The 17,948-nt window shown below is 41.2% G+C and overlaps 2 protein-coding genes across 3 annotated transcripts; both read right to left on the bottom strand.

Annotated features, from left to right (window-relative positions):
* Positions 1–2,621: 2,621 nt before the first annotated feature.
* On the bottom strand, positions 2,622–7,847 carry cdkn1a (cyclin dependent kinase inhibitor 1A). 2 transcript variants are annotated; one of them, XM_071493332.1, is made up of 3 exons: positions 7,702–7,847; positions 4,394–4,847; positions 2,622–4,301 (listed from the first exon to the last, which is right to left on the bottom strand). In XM_071493332.1, the coding sequence occupies exons 2-3, from the start codon at positions 4,836–4,838 to the stop codon at positions 4,246–4,248; spliced, it is 501 nt and encodes a 166-aa protein (XP_071349433.1). In that variant the 5' UTR covers positions 4,839–4,847; positions 7,702–7,847; the 3' UTR covers positions 2,622–4,245. The 2 variants fall into 2 exon arrangements, with proteins under 2 accessions (XP_071349433.1, XP_071349432.1); XM_071493331.1 differs by lacking the exon at positions 7,702–7,847 and adding an exon at positions 5,322–5,453.
* A 4,590-nt stretch (positions 7,848–12,437) lies between these two features.
* srsf3b (serine and arginine rich splicing factor 3b) lies at positions 12,438–17,099 on the bottom strand. The gene is made up of 6 exons (XM_071494380.1): positions 16,962–17,099; positions 15,916–16,126; positions 15,695–15,835; positions 13,681–13,719; positions 13,382–13,468; positions 12,438–13,101 (listed from the first exon to the last, which is right to left on the bottom strand). Exons 2-6 carry the CDS (start codon positions 16,116–16,118, stop codon positions 13,074–13,076), a joined length of 498 nt encoding a protein of 165 aa, XP_071350481.1. The 5' UTR covers positions 16,119–16,126; positions 16,962–17,099; the 3' UTR covers positions 12,438–13,073.
* Positions 17,100–17,948: the final 849 nt, after the last annotated feature.

Here is a 17,948-nt window from a genome sequence, read left to right as displayed (position 1 = left end):
ATGGCTCATACAGGAGGAGGGGATGCAGGGTCCAGAGCAATGGGTGAAAACAACACAACAAAAAACACAGAGCAGCAGACAGCCATGGCTGCAATGATGTTCAAATCTAACCGTGTTTTTTTTTTTTTTTTTTTGCATGGTGATGTCCTGTGATGAATTTCGGAGCTCCCGGAGGTTGGGAGAGAAGCGGGGGCTGTGAGGATGAGGATGGAGATGGCAGATGTCTATGGCATAAAAACAAAAAAACAAAACAAAAAAAAAAAAACAAGAGGACAGGAGTGTGCCTGTGCCTTCCTCAGCCGGCAGGAGACACACTGTGACATGAGAGACGGCCGATGGATGTCAACAAGCGTGGATGCGAGCACATGAGGATGAGACACAAGCAGCACAGCAATAAATTAAATTAGAAACGTTACCATACTGCTTTAATCCAATTTTTGCAGTGCCATTGCAAGTCTGTGTTCGAGGCCCATCCTCCTCCTCCTCCTCCTCCTCCCTCCTCCCTCCTCCTCCTCCACCCCCTGTGCTCTCCGAGGAGGAGCCCCCCTCCTCAAATATCTGAACCCTCAGCCGTTGTCTGGCTGACTATCACCTCTCTGGATCCTAATTCTCCATTGTCAATGCCATCGATATCTGCAGCCTCCCACTCCCTCTCCCTCTCTCTAACGCTCTGATCTATTTCTCTCTCTCTCTCTCTCTCTCTCTCTCTCTCTCTCTCTCTCTCTCTCTCTCCTTTGTGTCATATGCTCCCTCCGCCTCCCTGCGTTGCACTCTCTCTCTCTCTTTCACTATAAATGCAAATGCTAGATGTCCTGCCCTGTAATGGATGTGGGAGCTAAGGGACAGATGATGGAGGGAAATGGGCGGGGGGAAGGGAGAGCTTAGCGCAGGCGTGCAGGTGCCTCCCTCCTGCTACTGAGGCCAGAGAGAGAGAGAGAGAGAGAGAGAGGCAAAGAGATTGGGGTGGGCAGGGCCTGCCCCAGGCCATTCATTCCCTAAACCATCACTACAAGCACATAACACCCAGTGTGTGCTGCTGCTGATGTGGTGCCAGAGTAAACAGCGTCTGTCTGAGCTGTGACTGTGACTTCACAAGTGAAGAAGTCTGACATCACAACAACAGAAGACTGTTTGAGCTACTCAGGGTGTGTGTGTGTGTGCGTGTGCGTGTGCGTGTGTGTGTGGAGGGGTACCCACGAAACAGCGATGAAAATAATCTGTCTTCAACGTCTTAAAGACAAACCTAAAATACCTTTTAAAGAGGAAGCAATGTGTCCTCATCCATGGGCAGGCAGCAGACAGGTGACAGCTGTATTGCTTTATTGTTGTATTTCATATTATTGGATCATTGTTATCAATGTATTAATATGTGAGTAGCATTTTACTGTTGTAGTTAATGGACCGGGAGCTAATTTTAACTTCATCATGCAACCTTCTGTTGAGCAGTTTAACCTATAACAAGGTTTCATATTTTATTATATGATCATAGGTTTTGTGTGTTATGTCATAAAGAGCAAAGTGACTATAGACAGGTGACAAATTACAGGAAAAATCAACATAAAATGTCCTAACAAAGAGGTGGGTCACCATGTGCTGCTAGAACAGCTTCAGGGCTCCTTAGCACTGATTCAAGTCTCTGAACTCCACGGGTGGGATGAGCACTATTCTTCCAAAAGCTATTACCTCAGAAGGTAATTTGGATGATCTGTCTAACACCACGGTCCAAAATCTCCCACAGTTCAACTGGGTTGAGATCTGGCGACTGTGACGGCCACATCATATGGCTGACATCATTTTCATAGTCATCGAACCATTCAGTGACCGCTCGTACCTGTCCCGTGGATGGAAGAAAATATGAAATAGAATCACTCAAGTAAAGTACAAGTACCTCAAGAAGTACTGTACTTGTGTAAATAAACTTACCTACACTCCACCACTGCTCAACTGAACGTTTAAGAATAAAAAGCCTTGAATAGATACATTAAAAATAAAACAGGCTTCTTGTTAACCATCAGGTTGAGTACATGATCTTTATGCCGCACCCTGCCTATGGATGAAGACACATCGTCCGCTAAGTAGCATCTACCTGTAGCTGCCACATAAATGTAGCTGAGTCATAAATATATTATTTCCCTTTGAAATTTTGTGATGAATTATACAGTAGCGTCAAATGAAAACACTCCAGTAAAGAACAAGCGCCTCAACATGCTGTACTTGAGTAAATTAGTTTACATTTCACCACTGCTGACTGTAGGATCCTCAGGGGGAGCAGAGAGTCAGGCTCAGAGCATGTGGGCCCGACTCCCAAACAATATCTAACAAAACCGAGGAAAAATAATTCAGTTCATAAAGTTTCTGAAGCAGTGGCAGCCACAGCACAGTTCAGTTGTAAAAAAATTGTAAAAAAAAAAAAGAAAAGAAAAAGAAAAAAAAGGATTTTCATGTTTTGTCTTACGGCTGCATTTAGACACAATGACTCATGGTTTCTTTTTCACTTTGAAAGAAAAAAAAAGAAAAGCAGACATGACTCTGTTGCTTTCCTCTGCTCATATCTATTCGTCATGTGGTATCCTTCTCACACATACTTGCATGATAACACAGTAAAGACATCCACAAGAAACTTCATTTTTAACATTTTATTGGAATTTGGAATTCTCATAATAATTAAACAAAAACTAAATTAACTCAAGGCATAGTATCTCACAATAAATAAGGATAGATCTTTTCATTTGTAGCTTTTAACATAAAACAATATGTAGGACCTGTGCACAAGCATCTATAAACAGAAGTGCATTCATTGTTTGGGGTAATGCTGTTATTTGCTTCACTTCGTATTTACAGTGGCAAACATTTCAAAGCTGTCAGTTCATACAGATTAGCATTACAGTGACCTTGTTTGACACCCATTCAGATTACTCATAGCAGCAGGATTGCCAACATAGACATACATAAGTGTCATGACAAAAAAAAAAAAAAAAACAACATACTATTTGTTTTGAGGCAGATAATTAAATTGCACTATGTGTCCGAATAGAAAAGAATAAAGCACATAGCTTTAGCTTAGTAAATGATACATTTGCTTCATAGAACACTTTCTTCTGATTGTCCTTTATGGAGCTTCAAATACCAAAACAAATGCCGTAAAGGCACTTGATACTGGGTTCTGTGGATATACCACCTATCAGATGTTTGTGCAATACTGCAGTGTTTTTTTGTTTATGCTACTTAACAGTGCTGTATTAAACTCTACTGATAAATATCTGATATATATCTAAATAAACCTAAATATATGTGTTTTTTAAGTGTTCTAAAGACATGGTGTTACACTCCTAACCTACATTATCTGGTGCTGTACACATGTCAGAGTCTGGACAGGGCACTTGTGGAGATCTGCTTTGAAAATCAATCAACATACAGTGGATGGACGAGGACATGATGGCACTTCTGTCATTTATGATCTAAGCAAAGCAACTGCATGTATAGGATATCAGAATTCTTCAAGCCTTTTCCTATGAGTACATGATGGTAAAAAAAAAACATGATTGTACAGCTGGATATATAAAGTATAATACACTCTGGACAGGAAGTGCTTGTAAAATAAAAAAGTCTCCTTGCCCACTTGATACACGTAAAAAAAGGAACACCGTAGAAAAAAAAAACAATAGTGGATTTGAACAAAGGAGCCAAAGGGCCTTAATCCATTCTCTACCATTTTCAATCATTCTGCAGTTTAGTCACAGACACTCCTTAATTTCATGAGAAGACAAAATGAAGTTAACCAACATAACATCTGTTTCAAGTGTGTACAGTAAAAATGATCTGCTCTTTCAGCATGTCTCTGCACTGCTAGAGGTACAGAGTTTCTACAAAGCAGAGACGTGACTGTGTTTTCAGCACTGTGGAATGTACGGTAGGAAATGTCACTCAACACTTTGGCATCCCCCTGATCCAAATGAGTATAAATCCACTGAATCGAGAGATTACCGTTAATCTTCTCTGCTCAAATGTCCCCTTCTTACCACTGGGAAAAACACCAAGCCCGTCAGAGTGAGTACAGTACCCTAATTTATCTTGTAGTAATCATGCGTAGCTGAGGTCCCTTTGTTTTCAGATGATTCGCTGGGTACAGGACCTCCTGGTGAGTGAGTGCACAGAGTCTGTGCAGAACAGAGCATTCCTGAGTGTAGTACTGTCTGTGTGGTTGTCTTGGAATATTGGCACCTTTGCAGTAAACTGTACTGGAAATCACTCGCCGGATTTGCGCGGCATCCCAACTACTCTTCTTTTAGCCTGATAGAAATCTGTTAGGATAAAGAACAGGGAATTTAGCTCATGCAAAACCACCTGAATTTACAGTTCTGCACAGTCATTATTTGAATACTTAAATATGTACCTGTAATGTTTGTCTGCTTCCTCTTCATCCCTGTGTTCTCTGTTTTCTCGGGCGTTTTCTCCAGGATCTCCAGGTTGAGTTCACATCTCTCTGGTGTGCCTGGCATGTTCTCTTTATCACTCTGTGGGGGCTCCACCCTTCCTCCCTTGGGGGTTACTTTTGCCTCTGCCAACCTCTGACCTCCTGTCTGTCCCAGACCAAACATACAGGATCGATAGAGCAGCGGCACCTTGGTACCTGGGACGCCCTCCCACTGGAAATCGCTGTTCTCCAGCGGCTTGTCCGAGATGAAGTCGAAGCCCCAGCGCTGTGAAGCCTCCTCCAGGTCTTTCTGCAGGGCGGCCTGGTACTCCACCTGCAGCTGCTCCCGGTCAACTGGGCCGAACAGGTTTCGTCGAGCAGGGCCATTCCCCAGGACGCTCAGGATCCGCTTGTGAGTAGCCATCGTCCTACACTGCAGGACACAGAGGGAAGACCACCGGTTAATTGATAAGGCTGCTGCTAGACATCCCCAGTGATCAGCTGAGAAATGACGGTGTCAGTTCTCACCACTATTTGTCCATAAAATAGTGATAGAGAAATGTCTATTATAACGTCCCACAGCCCAAGGAATTCAAATGATTTGTATGATTCAACCGACAATCAGCCTACTTTCATATATAACAAAGAAAAGCATCAAATCCTCATATTTGAAAATCCGGGACAAGCCAGTGTTTGCTTTTTGGCTTGTGAAATAACTAAAACAACCAACCAACAATTAAATGAATTACCGATTAAAGTTATGTTGACTGACTAATCATTGCAGCTCTAATTCTCAGACACTTAATGATGATATAAATTTGCACAGATAGACACAATGATTTCTCCGGATACCAGAGAACTAACTTGACACCATTAAAATCTATTTAAAAGTAGAAAATAGTCTTACCATGATTCTAAGCGGTCTAAGTTTCCTCAGTGAACACTAAAGAAGCATCTCACACTGATGTAACTGTGGTGCCCTTTATAACAAGGCAGAGAGCAGCCAGTGACTCATTGGGCCCTCTGATGTGAATCAATGGTACATGCCTGGACATAATGTAAGGACAAGTCCCCAGCTGAGTAATCTCTCACTGTGGGCACAGAGAGTCAACACTAGGTGGCAGTGTGAGACCATCTGTGGGCAGTCAGCTCGACAGAACATCTGAATGAACAGCTGAGCAGGAATATTCGATTAATAAAAATCAGAGGTGTAGATTAGATTCATAAATCTAATGACCAGATCAGTGTTTTCCACATGAGTATACTTGCACAGCACTCACATGCTAACTACTCAAGTATAAGGGTTAAACAGATAAGACACTTCCCTGTGAGAACCACAGGCAGGAATCAGCTCTGTCTCAGGGGAATAATAAGTTATGATGGTCATCCGGGAAGGGCTGGGCAGGATTCCAAGGATTCCCAGTTTCAGAGAACAATAAACAGAAACCTGTCCCAGCCCAGCGTAATTATCCAGCTAAAGCACGGCAGGAGAGGAGAGGTCATTTTAATTAAGTATAATAACATAAAGGACTCTAATGAAGGTTGCTGATTAAGCAGATAATATTTTAGCTAAGTACAGAACCTGTTCCAGTTCTGGGCGGATGACGGGTTCACGCAGGATACAGTAAAGCAATTCTGTCAATAATCAGTTGAAATAGATGCACATTTAAACTATTAACCAGTCACGTTAACAGTCAGGCTCATGAGCTTCAGTTTGCCTTGGACTGAAGGCTGCTTTAAAGCCTGTCTGATGTTTAAACAGAGCTTAGTGGGTAAAATATATTCTTAAAAATTCTTGTATGAATACACCAGCTCCTGTAGAATCGTCTGACTTGGCCACAGAGCACAGCAGACAAGACTGAGGTCATGTAATGTGGCATTTTTCCAGGAACTACAGTCCATTCATTCATAGTTGAACAAAAGACAACGCCAACATCTAAAGTTAGATTCTGACTAACGGAAACACACCTTAATTTTCCAAAAATCCCCCATAAACTGCAGCCTATCATTGTGAAAGGTTTAATTCAACAGTTTTCATCTAGGAAGATGTTATTAATTTGAGAGCACACATTACAACTCCAGTTCACAAAAACGTTTTTTTAATGGTAAGACTATGCCTTAAGGAGCTGCATTGATTAGAATGAATATTTTTTCTCATTTCAGAAGTCAAAATGTAGCAGAAGGTAAATAGTATATTATTTAGAAAATATAATTTTATGGGTGCATTAATTGTATCTATTAAAAAACTTTTGGCGACTCTTCACAGTCACAGACTGAAGTGATTGACACCAACATGACTGGGTGAAAGAGTCTCTCAGCTTCTGCCTGTTATTGGGGTCTGGAGACCTGCTTGGAGGACTTCCAGAGATCTTTAATGAACATTATACATCCAAAACTTTGATTTTTATTTTTTTTATTTTTATTTTTGAGACACTTTTTGAGACAGAGTGCATAGTGACTATTCATCCCCTCCACACCCACTGTTACATAACGATGGACCTGCGTGTCCTCAGGTCAGGTGGGGTGCCTTCATGAGAAAACATCTGATCAAACTGGCCCCAAAATCTAACTAATCCTCATCTATCTCGGCTAAACTTGTGTAGGAAATATTGGGGATCCCCGCTATGTCACAAAATTGGACCCCCCACTCCCTACCCCCTTTTTCTGAACTCCTCACGGGATACGACGTCAGAGAGGGGGGGGGCGGGCCAGACGGGCGGGGCGGTGCGGTGCGGGGCGGGGCTGGGAGGAGTGATTCAAGGCTGTGGCGGGAGAACGACTCATGCGTGAGCTGCGGAGGCGCCGGCTCAGGAGGAAACGCAGCTCCAGCTCCAGCTCCGGCTCCAGCTGCGGAGACCCTGCCCAGTTTACTACAGCACTACACGTGAGGCTGAAACCCGTGTGGAGGAGTCAAACTGGGCTGTCACTGCCTGGAGCCCGGACAGCCCCCCCCCCCCCCGACACAAATAAGACTCAACAACAAGTCTGACGGAGTTTTTGAGCGAAGCACTGAAACCTGGAAAATTGAAACGTGTATATAAACCTGTGTAATGTGAGGCCACATGGGTGATGGAAATGATCGGTCCTGTAGGTGTCAACCTGAACATCTGTGCGACTGAAAATATAAAAACAGACCAGGCCTCTGTGTAAAGGCATTTATAGACTTAACAGTGGACTGCGTTACACATACTACATATGGACACATGACAGACAGCTCTTTCTAAACTAACATATAAACTAAAACATGAAATGAACTCGTCAAATGCTGAATAAATCATTTTACTTACATTATGAGCAGACTGCAGTCCAATCCGGTGAAAATCCTCCCTATTTCACACTTGTTCAATGAAGTTGTTCTTTTTTTTTTTTTAATCTTCCTCCTTGTTGTTTTTGATTTGATTTTTAGTTTCACAGCAGCCTCGATGTGAAACCCCCCCCCAGGCTGATGTTATTAACCCAGCCCCTCGAATAAATCCGACAGGTCGCTCTCCTTGATAATTTCTCCAAGAATTCTCTCAGACTTGGAGCCGGGCTGAACTTTTATCAGCTCCGGGGGGCGGGGCGGCTCCTCTCCCGTGCAGAGGCGGGGTCTGCCGCCTCCCACACGTGGATTTCTCCCGGTAAACACACGGGCACACGTGAAGGCTGCTGCTGTAGTAGTTTGGGAGGAGAAGTCCACACGGGGACGGCCCAGCGCCCCCCCCCCCCCCCCCCCCCCCCTCCCCAGCCTCTCAGTGCGCATGTCCGAGGGCTGCACGTCTGCGGCACATCCGACAAAATAAGTTGAGAAGTCGGCCAACATCCAAGTGTTCACACCTGATACTGCGTTTCAACAGTGCGGGGAAATAACAAGCCTTATTTATTATTATTATTATTATTTATGTGCTGTACTGTTCAAATTTGAGGTACTTCAGTATTTACACTCCAGGGTGTACGGCATACTTTTACTCCACTACATTTCAAGAGAACTATTGGACTTTCACTGCAATTATCTGGCAGCTACTTTACTGATTCAAGATACACCCAAAAACGATTGTCTTATAAAATATTTTTTATAGTACCCGATGTATATACAGTAGTTAATATTACCAATATTTTGACCAGCTCCAACATAAAAATGTTGTTTACATTTTACTTCATCCATAGTAATAATAACATTTCAAATAATAATATGGTTATGACAATAACTGTGTGGAATTAGATATTCTGCATGATGACTACTGATAGTCTGAGGATATTTGTAAATAATACCTACAAGCAAATAAAAGTCATTATCTTACTTAAGAGTAAAATGTATGTAGTTCCAAAAGTAATATTAGTCATACAGAATGACCCCTTTCAGAGTGTTAACTATATATATATATATATATATATATCAATACATATGTTTGCATGTGTTTTCTTTGTAAAACGATCTACTACAGAAGTATAAATGAAATGGAGATACTCATATCAAGCACAAATTTCTCAGAATTGTATTTTTATGTTTTTAATAAAATGTATTCTCAAAAGCATCAATAAAGTTTGACAACTTAAGAATTCAGTCAAACTGAGGTAATAAGCATCTTAACAGGCATGTTGAGATAGGAGCTCTTACAAGGCCAGAGATTGGGTCACGATAGCCTCAGTATCAGGTGATTCTGAGAACTGTAGGCCGGTTTGGAGTGCTCTAAAATGTTTACCTCAAATAGCCCAAACTAACGTATTTTCCTCATTCCTTGTATAATAACAACTTTTTTTAAATTTATTTTTTATTCCAAGTCATGCAGTTCTCAGAATCACCTGCCAATGAGGCTCTTGTAACCAACTCTCTGGCCTTGTAAGAACTCTTACGTCTCAGCATGCCTGTTACAAGCTTCTGTCCCAAGCCACTTGAAATCCAAGGACCTCCACATTAGTTACATATGGTCCTCAAAAGTCTGCTCCACCTGGTCTTCCTGCCAGGTTTGTTTATCTCGGCAACAAGTCATCCAAGAGACGACTCCTCGTGCTTTCCAACCCCATCCCGGTGCCCTTCAGCCTAGTTCCCAGCACGTAAACAAGAGCTCCAACTGTAGGATGCAGTATAAAAAGCCCCAGCTGATCGGACTCCACAGTGAGTCCTTTGTTGAGTGTAAGGGAAACACACTCAGACTTGGAAGCTGTTTACAATGAGTACATCTACAGCAGGGCCGCATTCAGTTTTGATATGTGCTGAAGTTAATGAAGGTTCAACAAAATGAAAAAATACAATGAGTGCATATACTGTATGTGACTAAGTGGCAGCTGTGCGACTATAGCAAAAGGCCCTACATTTGTACAGCTGAGTAGACGCTTTATTATCTCTCAGCTCTAAGGCAGCTGCACAGTGCAGAGGGTCTGCGAGCCCCACCACATATTCTTATTCATTATGTGCTTCATCTTACTCAGGCTTTTGTTTTGCATCCTTTGTGAAAGGTTTTATGTCATAGATGGTGCCAAATGAGGCGCAGCGATGAAGCACATGACCACTTCGTTAACTATTTATCAACACAAAGTCATCAAGGGAGCTCTACTCTTTACAACTTTATTACCTGCAACTACGGTTATATAACCTCAACACTTGACTTTTTACACTACACAAAGTCTATACAATCATGGTGTGTAGTTATGCAGGCATATTAAATGTGAATGATCCCAGGAGCTGGACTGTGTTCATTAGAAAGATCCTGGCGTAGTTTAATAAGAACTGGTTAGACACATATTTTTGTAAATATTAGTTTGTTGTTTTTTTTTCTACATGCAAACCTGGCAATTGGTGAACTTATTTTGATTTCCAGTTTAAAGAGGACATTAAAAACAAAATCATTATTAAAGACATTATTAAACAAAATCCCAGAAATACCATTATTGTAGTATGTGACAGTGCTCTGACTGTATACATGGTTAAGGAGAGATGGAGACGATATGTACATGAGGGCTACAGCATACATGCGTGATGTCCAAATAAGGGCTGATATGACAGTAAATTGTAATGGCAGCACTTTAACACCAGTCTCCATGGCTTAACACTTGCTGCAGTCAGACCAACTTCAGCCCCACATGAAAAAAACGCAGCCCTCTCATTTATGTGGATGGAGAAGGTCTTTCAGCATTTATGCTCTTTACCTCACCGGGGGTAAATAAGAAATGAAAGAAAAGAGATGCTGTTATCATTTTCATAGTTATAAAATGATTATAAAGTATTACAAAGTGCTCTGCAGTGTTCTGATAAACCTTCAATCTCACAGATACTCAAAATGCACTTCCTGAATCAGTACAAATGACACAAATGAGATATAAGGTGGGATTTTTGTTACCATTGAAGTTATGCTCGGACAAATATGAGAATATAACAATCGTCTCATACAACACTGCAAAAAAGGTATTAAACATTTCATTAAACTATTCTTTTAGTGGTTTATTCTAAACAACATTAGAAGTTGCTGAAAGATGTCAACCACAGTTTTCCAGACTATGGTCTTCAAAAGTCTCCTTCCTGTCTGGACACGGTCCAAAACCCAGAGATATTCTCTTCACAATGACATTAAACAGAAATAAAAGCAGCACCTCCTCACTCCGGAGCACCTGGAACAAGCAAAAATATCTGTCATTTCTTTTTTTTTTTTTTCATCTCTGAACTGATAACAGACAAAAATGATACAAAATCTAAAATTAGCACCTTTGCGTTTTTTTCCAGCCCCATTACTCACGCACCGGGCTCCGTGGGCCGCGTTACATAACAGCGGGTGTGAAACACCACGGCGCTCCGCGTGGATTTCCCGCGGAGCGTGTGGGACCCGTCTCCGTGGAAACCGTGAGTCATCGCCTCTGTGACGTCACGCGGTCTTGAGTAACACGTGGAAAAGCGCGCGCAGATTTGAGAGCCCCCGAGGTCCGCGTGTTGTGCCGGTTTCACGTGGACCGTGTGCGTGAACCGGGAGCCGTGGGCTGGGTCCGGGGTGTGACGGGGAAAAGCGATTGGACGGCGAGAGAGTAGTGGGTGATATTTACATAAATATATATATAAACGTCTGTGGGAACCAGAAAACACCCGCGGCTGTGGATTTATAAACTGCACCTTTTTGTACCGCAATGCTTCAGAGGTTTCACTAAGTTTCACCAGATCACTGAGGAAGACCGTGGAAGATGAGTTACAGTCTCCGTGGATCTTTTCCATGTTGACACCGGGGTGCAGGAACACATTCATCAGCGACTTCATCGGCAGCACAAGCACACCATTATTTGGATGGCTTATCTATCCTAGAGAAAGGGTTAAACTCTGTCAACCGGATTACATAACGTCCTCATACCGGACCCAACGTATGGCAGAAAAGGAGGGAAATTCACGGGGACAGACAGGGGTATGAACTTGGCAGGTTTTTTTTTTTTTTCCATTTTGACTCCTTTGACTCCTAACTTCCAAACGACCTCATCCATCTCACACTGACATAGACCTGTATTGTATTAGTATTTTTAAATGATAAATCAACGCTTTAAATTAAAACATCTACAATTCTACAATTTATCTGTGAAATTCACATCATACAAGATATCTTAAAGTTTTTTGGTGTCAACGCTGTCTAGACCTAGTTATAACTATTTTAAACAAGTGACTATAATCACAACCAATGACCTTATAGTCCAGCAAGTGGATCATTTCAAATATTCAAACACACCACTTCGCCAGTATACAAGGCATAATCTCAACTGCACCACCAAGTGACAGTAACATGGATCAAAAGGTGACACTGAATTGAAGTTAGCAGTTATAAAATTAGCAATTGAAGAGGGGAAAACCATGCTACTCAAACCTAACAAGCTGTGGCCTAAACAGACAATAAAAGAATGAAATAACCCCACTATTAATTTCATGACCCTGACCAAGGCTCTTCAGCATTTAGATACTTGATCAATGCTGTAGGAGCGCCCTCTTGTGGAAAACAAACTGAGTAGATGTAAGAATAAAACACCATATTTGTATCTTTTAATCTCAAGAGGATAAAGAAAAACTATATAAACAAACTTTTTTTAAACAACCAGTATTTTTAATTGAGATAATTTCACAGAGTATTAAACAAAAGAAAATAATGGAAACCTTCATAGACTTTTTAAAAAAACCAATGCCATAGTTTTGCATTGTGAATGAGGGTTCCTTTATTACAAATGACCAACCATTAACAGATGGAAACCTTCAGTATGAAGAAAGTAACATGTTGAAAATAGGTTGGGCTTACAGACAACCAAAAGGATGGCCTTAATTACACATCATCGAAGTCCTTCCTTTAAAAAATGCTGGCTTTTACACATTGAAAATGAGGAACTACTCACACTATGTCTACACAGTACATTCATTAACCAAAAAAACAAACAAAAAAAAAACCTATCAAGAGATTAACTGGTGAACTGGAATGTTGGGTGGTACGACCGTTTCAAGACCGAGGAGACAGACGAGACTTCAGTGAGGCATCACTCCTGTACACACCAACTTAAAGTATTTGAAAATTACGATAACACAAAAGGGGAGGGACACTAAAATGCTTGATTGTTTAAAAAACCCAACACAAAAATGACCAAATGGCCATGTTGAAGTCCATCATGAAACGGCAAAGCCTGTACAACCGTTCATCTTCAGCTCCCATTACACCTGACAGGCATTCCTCTATTTCCTGTCATTAGACCTGGAGCGGCTGCAGGGAAGGAAAAAAAAACAGAATTTGTTAAAGCTAGCGAGAATAACTGACCAAACTATTACTGCAACACTCAGCAGTGCACTCAAACACACCTCAACTATAGACAGCCAAACAATGTCATGTATGAGGAGCATTATTCTCAGTGGAGAGCCTTTTACCAAACCAAAACAGGTCTGCAGTGGTTTAAACAGGCACGTCATATCACTACACTTCACATCATACTATCAAATATCAAACACTGAAATGGTCTTTCAGTAGCTCAAGAGCATATCAGTACCTCCTTGATCGAGAGAAGGATCTCGAAGGTTTATGGTTCCTGTCCCTGGAGAGGGACCTCTCCCTCCTCCTGTCTCTGGAGAAAGACCTGCAAAAGTCAAATTTTCCCATTTGGTAAACATTGTCATTTCATTTTGTCTCACTTGAAAGGATTCCTTAAGATAGCGTATGTAGATTTACCACTTTTAAGATAGTGATATATTTAAGATATCCAGTTGTCAATTTACATTTTAACATGTTCATATTAAATTCAGGCCTGGATGGAACTGGATGGAAAGGTCAATCTGAAAGCTTACATACCTGCTACGACTGCGGCTGAAGCTCCTCCTGCGTGGGGATCTGCCCAGGAAAAATACAAACGTGTTAAAAAAAAGACACATGCAGCGAACACCCCGTAGAGCTCAGAGCTCCACACTATTTTAATCCTTCTCTTAAATGGGCCTCCTTCAACACAGCTGTTTGCCTATCTTGGTACCTCAAAATGGAAATAAAAGACTTGGGTGTTTTTCCATTAAAACTGTTATCTTAATTAGAAAATGTAAGTCACTGGCAATGGACCCAGCCCATAAAGATGGCAGGTACTTAGAAATCACCTCTCACCTATCCCTAAGTATCACGTGCGTTTTTTTAAGTCACCAGTGTGAGTTATATTAAAGTTTTTAATATTAAGTGGTGGACTAGGATGTCATACAGTTAATATATATACATATATATCTCAGATGTGTCATGGTGTCTGAGCTTCAAAACCTGTTACAAAATCGAAGTGAGCTAACCAGCAACATTTGTCCCTGTCAGAAGATTTAACACTGCACTGTGGACTGGCCCTGGTGTGGGAATAAAAAGACACACAGAGGCCACCATCTGTATGAAACTGGTCCACTGCACTTCAAGGGAGAGCATAAGAAAATGGAGACTAGTAACAGAATCCAATAAGATATGTTAAACCAGCCATACAGCACAAAAAGTAATGATATTCATTGGGGGGGTTGAGAAGAGTTTTGATTTGTGTGATTTCATAATTCTGCTCAGAGCCCCAAGACATACCAGATGATTATCTTTAATCGAAATCTCTGGAAATGTCAAGTTCCAGACATTTGGTGTTGGACCATTCCCCTTTGAAACAAGGAATTACTGTAATGGTGGAGGACAAAATGACAAACTTATGATTCAAATAATAAAAGAAGAACAACCTTTTCAAACCAGCTGTCTCTTCACTTTCAAAACTGTAATCAGCAGTGTACTGAATGAAGCAGGAAAACTTACTAGTATTTTTGGTTTTCAACAAGCTAGATATGACGAAAGGGAGGCAGACTGTCGGCCGGGTAGGTAGAATTGGCTGAATAGGACTGGCCAGATGCTGCAAGGTGATTAGGTGGCAGGCAGATGGGGGCTGGCTGTGGCTTTTTTCCTGCTTTAATTGGTTAGCCGAAGGCTGCTGCTGGTAGGTTGTAGACATTTGGAAACGCAATACGCTGATTGGTCGGGAATGTGAGGTGGGCCGCTGCCGTTTGGGTTAAGGTTGAAGGAGGAGGAGGTTGAGAACGGCATGCTGAGGAACCAATGGGCTGGTGCAACCTGACGACTGGCCATGCCTGGGTCATGTGACAGCACCAGCCAAGCTGATTGGGGCACGATGGTCAGCAGTCACATGATGCTGAAAGAGGACTAGTTGATTGACTCAGAGGGTGGTGAGAAGAGGCATGGTGGTGGCTCTGCAACGGGTTTCATTCTTATTAATATAGATGAAAAATAAAAAGCATCCTCAAACAAAAAAGAAAATGCATCACATTTGGCACTTTCATTCCCCCAAAATTCTAAACAGATTATATTTCTTCCGACATAGGAATTGCCTAGACCCATTTCATATAACCAATTCTCCATTTTAAAGTAGTTCAAATGCAGAAACTTCCTGAGTGTGCACGGAAAATGTACACAAATAAAATCTTGCAGGCCAGATTTTCAGATGCATTTTGCCATAAAAAGGCTGCACTACTTAACCCATTATAATGTAATATTCCCACGTCATATTTCATTATTTGTTTATGAATGTCTATCTGTTTAGCTCTGTACATAAAATGACCAATAATGTCAATGAAGATGAAACTGCAAGCCTTAGACATTGGAACATTCACAAATGTATAATCAGCAGAAAAGGTTACAAACTGTAGAAATTCCTAGACTGGGAAACATGAGCATTTACCAGGAATAATACTGCAGGTAGGAGTGGATTCATTAAGCCACAGAGCAGGATTAAAGATATGTATTTAAAGTGTTGTCTCTACCGGCCATTGTCAAACAACAACATGTAGGTCACCTTCGCCTGGGTGGTGGGCTGCGACGCCTGTAGTCATCTCTGTCTCGAGGACGCCTGCTCCATGAGGGGGGGGCGCCACGGGAGCGGCTGCGTTTCTCACCATTGGACAGCTCTACTCGCACTCGACAACCACACAACGTCCTGTAAAACAAACAATCAGCATTAACTATCATGCTTCACCCATTTTGACCACTGTACCCCAGGATTAGATTGCCTCTCACCTTCCATCAAGCTCACGCACTGCATCAGTTGCATCTCTGGGATCTTCAAACTCTACAAAGGCAAAGCCTGGGGGGTTCCTGGCCACCCAAACACTGCGGAGAGGACCATAGTAGCCAAATGCTCTTTCTAACTCCGTCTTGTTTCCATTGTTACCCAAATTTCCAACATAGACCTTGCAGTCAAGAGGACAGTCACGATGCATGACTGGATCTGAAAAAATAAAACAGAGTAAGAGATTATTAATGCAGGATAGTTAAGAATACTCCTACTATGCTTTTACATTTTCATATATCAATTCACAACCTGAGAAGACAAAGATTGGTTACAGCTACCCTTCTGCATTGTGTAGGACTCTGCAACTTCTAAAACAAAGTGGCTCAACCAAGTATTTTCTCTGGTCTTTTGGGAAAAGCTTGAATCACTAAATTAAACCAAGTTAACCGAGCGTGTGGTGTGAAAATGAGCGTTAATGCTCCAACTACAGTCACATGCGACACTTTCTGCAACAAATCTTCCAAAATAACACCAATCAAGGTGTGTGCTAAGTAGTATTTTCTGTTACCGACTTAACGATGCATGAAAAACACATTTTATCTATGCACAACGTTTACAGTGACAGCTTAGCTTTGTTTAACAATCCACATGAGCTTGGCCTACTTTCTGTCTGACTCGCAGCCTGAGCTAACGTTAGCTTCACAAAAAATGTTAAGCACGGTGAGTAATATTAACTCCTAAATAGGCAACTTTTTATTTGACTAAGCGACTGTTACCTATACACAGCCTATAAAACAGGTTTCACATTTGACATGAAGTTTATATACCGACGCTTTGGAGCCAATGATACCTAACAACGTTAGCTAGTTAACAACGGCTAAAATGGCTGTCGCATCTCCAAGGCCCACACAGCCCGCACTCGTTAAACAAAACGGCAATTAAACAACAGACTAAAGGGGTGCGGCGATACTATTTACACGATTTATCGAGCAAAACGGAACATTTTGAGCATCGTAACAACACACTTTGAGAAGTTTCGTTCAGCCTTTACCGTGTTTGTTGAAAATCACAGCTCAGGCTTTCCGCGCTTCTCCGGCTAGGTCGCTCCTCAGCTGTCGATGGAAAATGGCGTGCGGAAAATACGTTTGTCAGGTCGGTGACCAGGAAGCTGCTCTCAGGAGGGCGGGGCCAGGCACTATTAATGTGGTTTTTTTTTTTCAACTTTTACTGAGAAATAATTTTGAAAATACAATTTGAAAACAGTCTTCAGTTAAAACATAACAAACATATGAAAACACACAGGAGTATTTCTGTAATTAGTGTTTGTGTGTAATTTCAACTCTTCTACTTTCGATATTGTCGGGTCTTATTATTATTTGATTCTGTGAGATACATTTCTAAAATATCTAAGCATGTAATTGAGAACTTAAAATTGATTACAAGTGCTGAACTGTTTTTGTTGGTGACATTACATTTGTTTATTGGAAACTCAGCTAAGATAACTATAAGAATGATGAGGCTTGTATTTCAATTTTCTGTTACTTACAAGCCCAACAATCACGCACAGAAACAAAAGCTACACCCAGCTCTTATTCATAAAAGCCAGTTATCTACAACAACCATTATTAAAAATAAAAATTCTAAAATAATAAGAATAATATTGAAAAAAGCTCAACTGAATCAAAGTTTATACTTCAACATAACAATTTGAAAGTTTATACAGTTATGTTCACAGCCCTGTTGGAGGTGATAATTTTGCACAAGAAAAAAAACAAAGTCTGAATTTACAAAAATAATGCAATACTATACCACCACTGCGCTTTATTTTACCACTCAACATTATTGTACTTTATTGTGGTGTATTCTTTGCCTTTCCTGTATATTTCTTTAATCTGAAGAAGAAGAAAAAAAAACTGCTCTGAGAATAAAATTATGTAATGTCACATCTAAACTCTGGCTTATCACCTCTGTATTTGTTAGGACGTGAAATGCCTAAAAGAGAACCAAAACACAGTTTGCCCATACAAATTAAACACCA

The sequence above is a fragment of the Trachinotus anak genome, unplaced genomic scaffold, assembly GCF_046630095.1.
Source record: "Trachinotus anak isolate AG129_WGS33_773 ecotype Australia unplaced genomic scaffold, CSIRO_AGI_Tana_v1 ptg000013l, whole genome shotgun sequence".
Classification (NCBI taxonomy): domain Eukaryota; kingdom Metazoa; phylum Chordata; class Actinopteri; order Carangiformes; family Carangidae; genus Trachinotus; species Trachinotus anak.
This window is presented reverse-complemented; position numbering and strand designations above follow the sequence as displayed.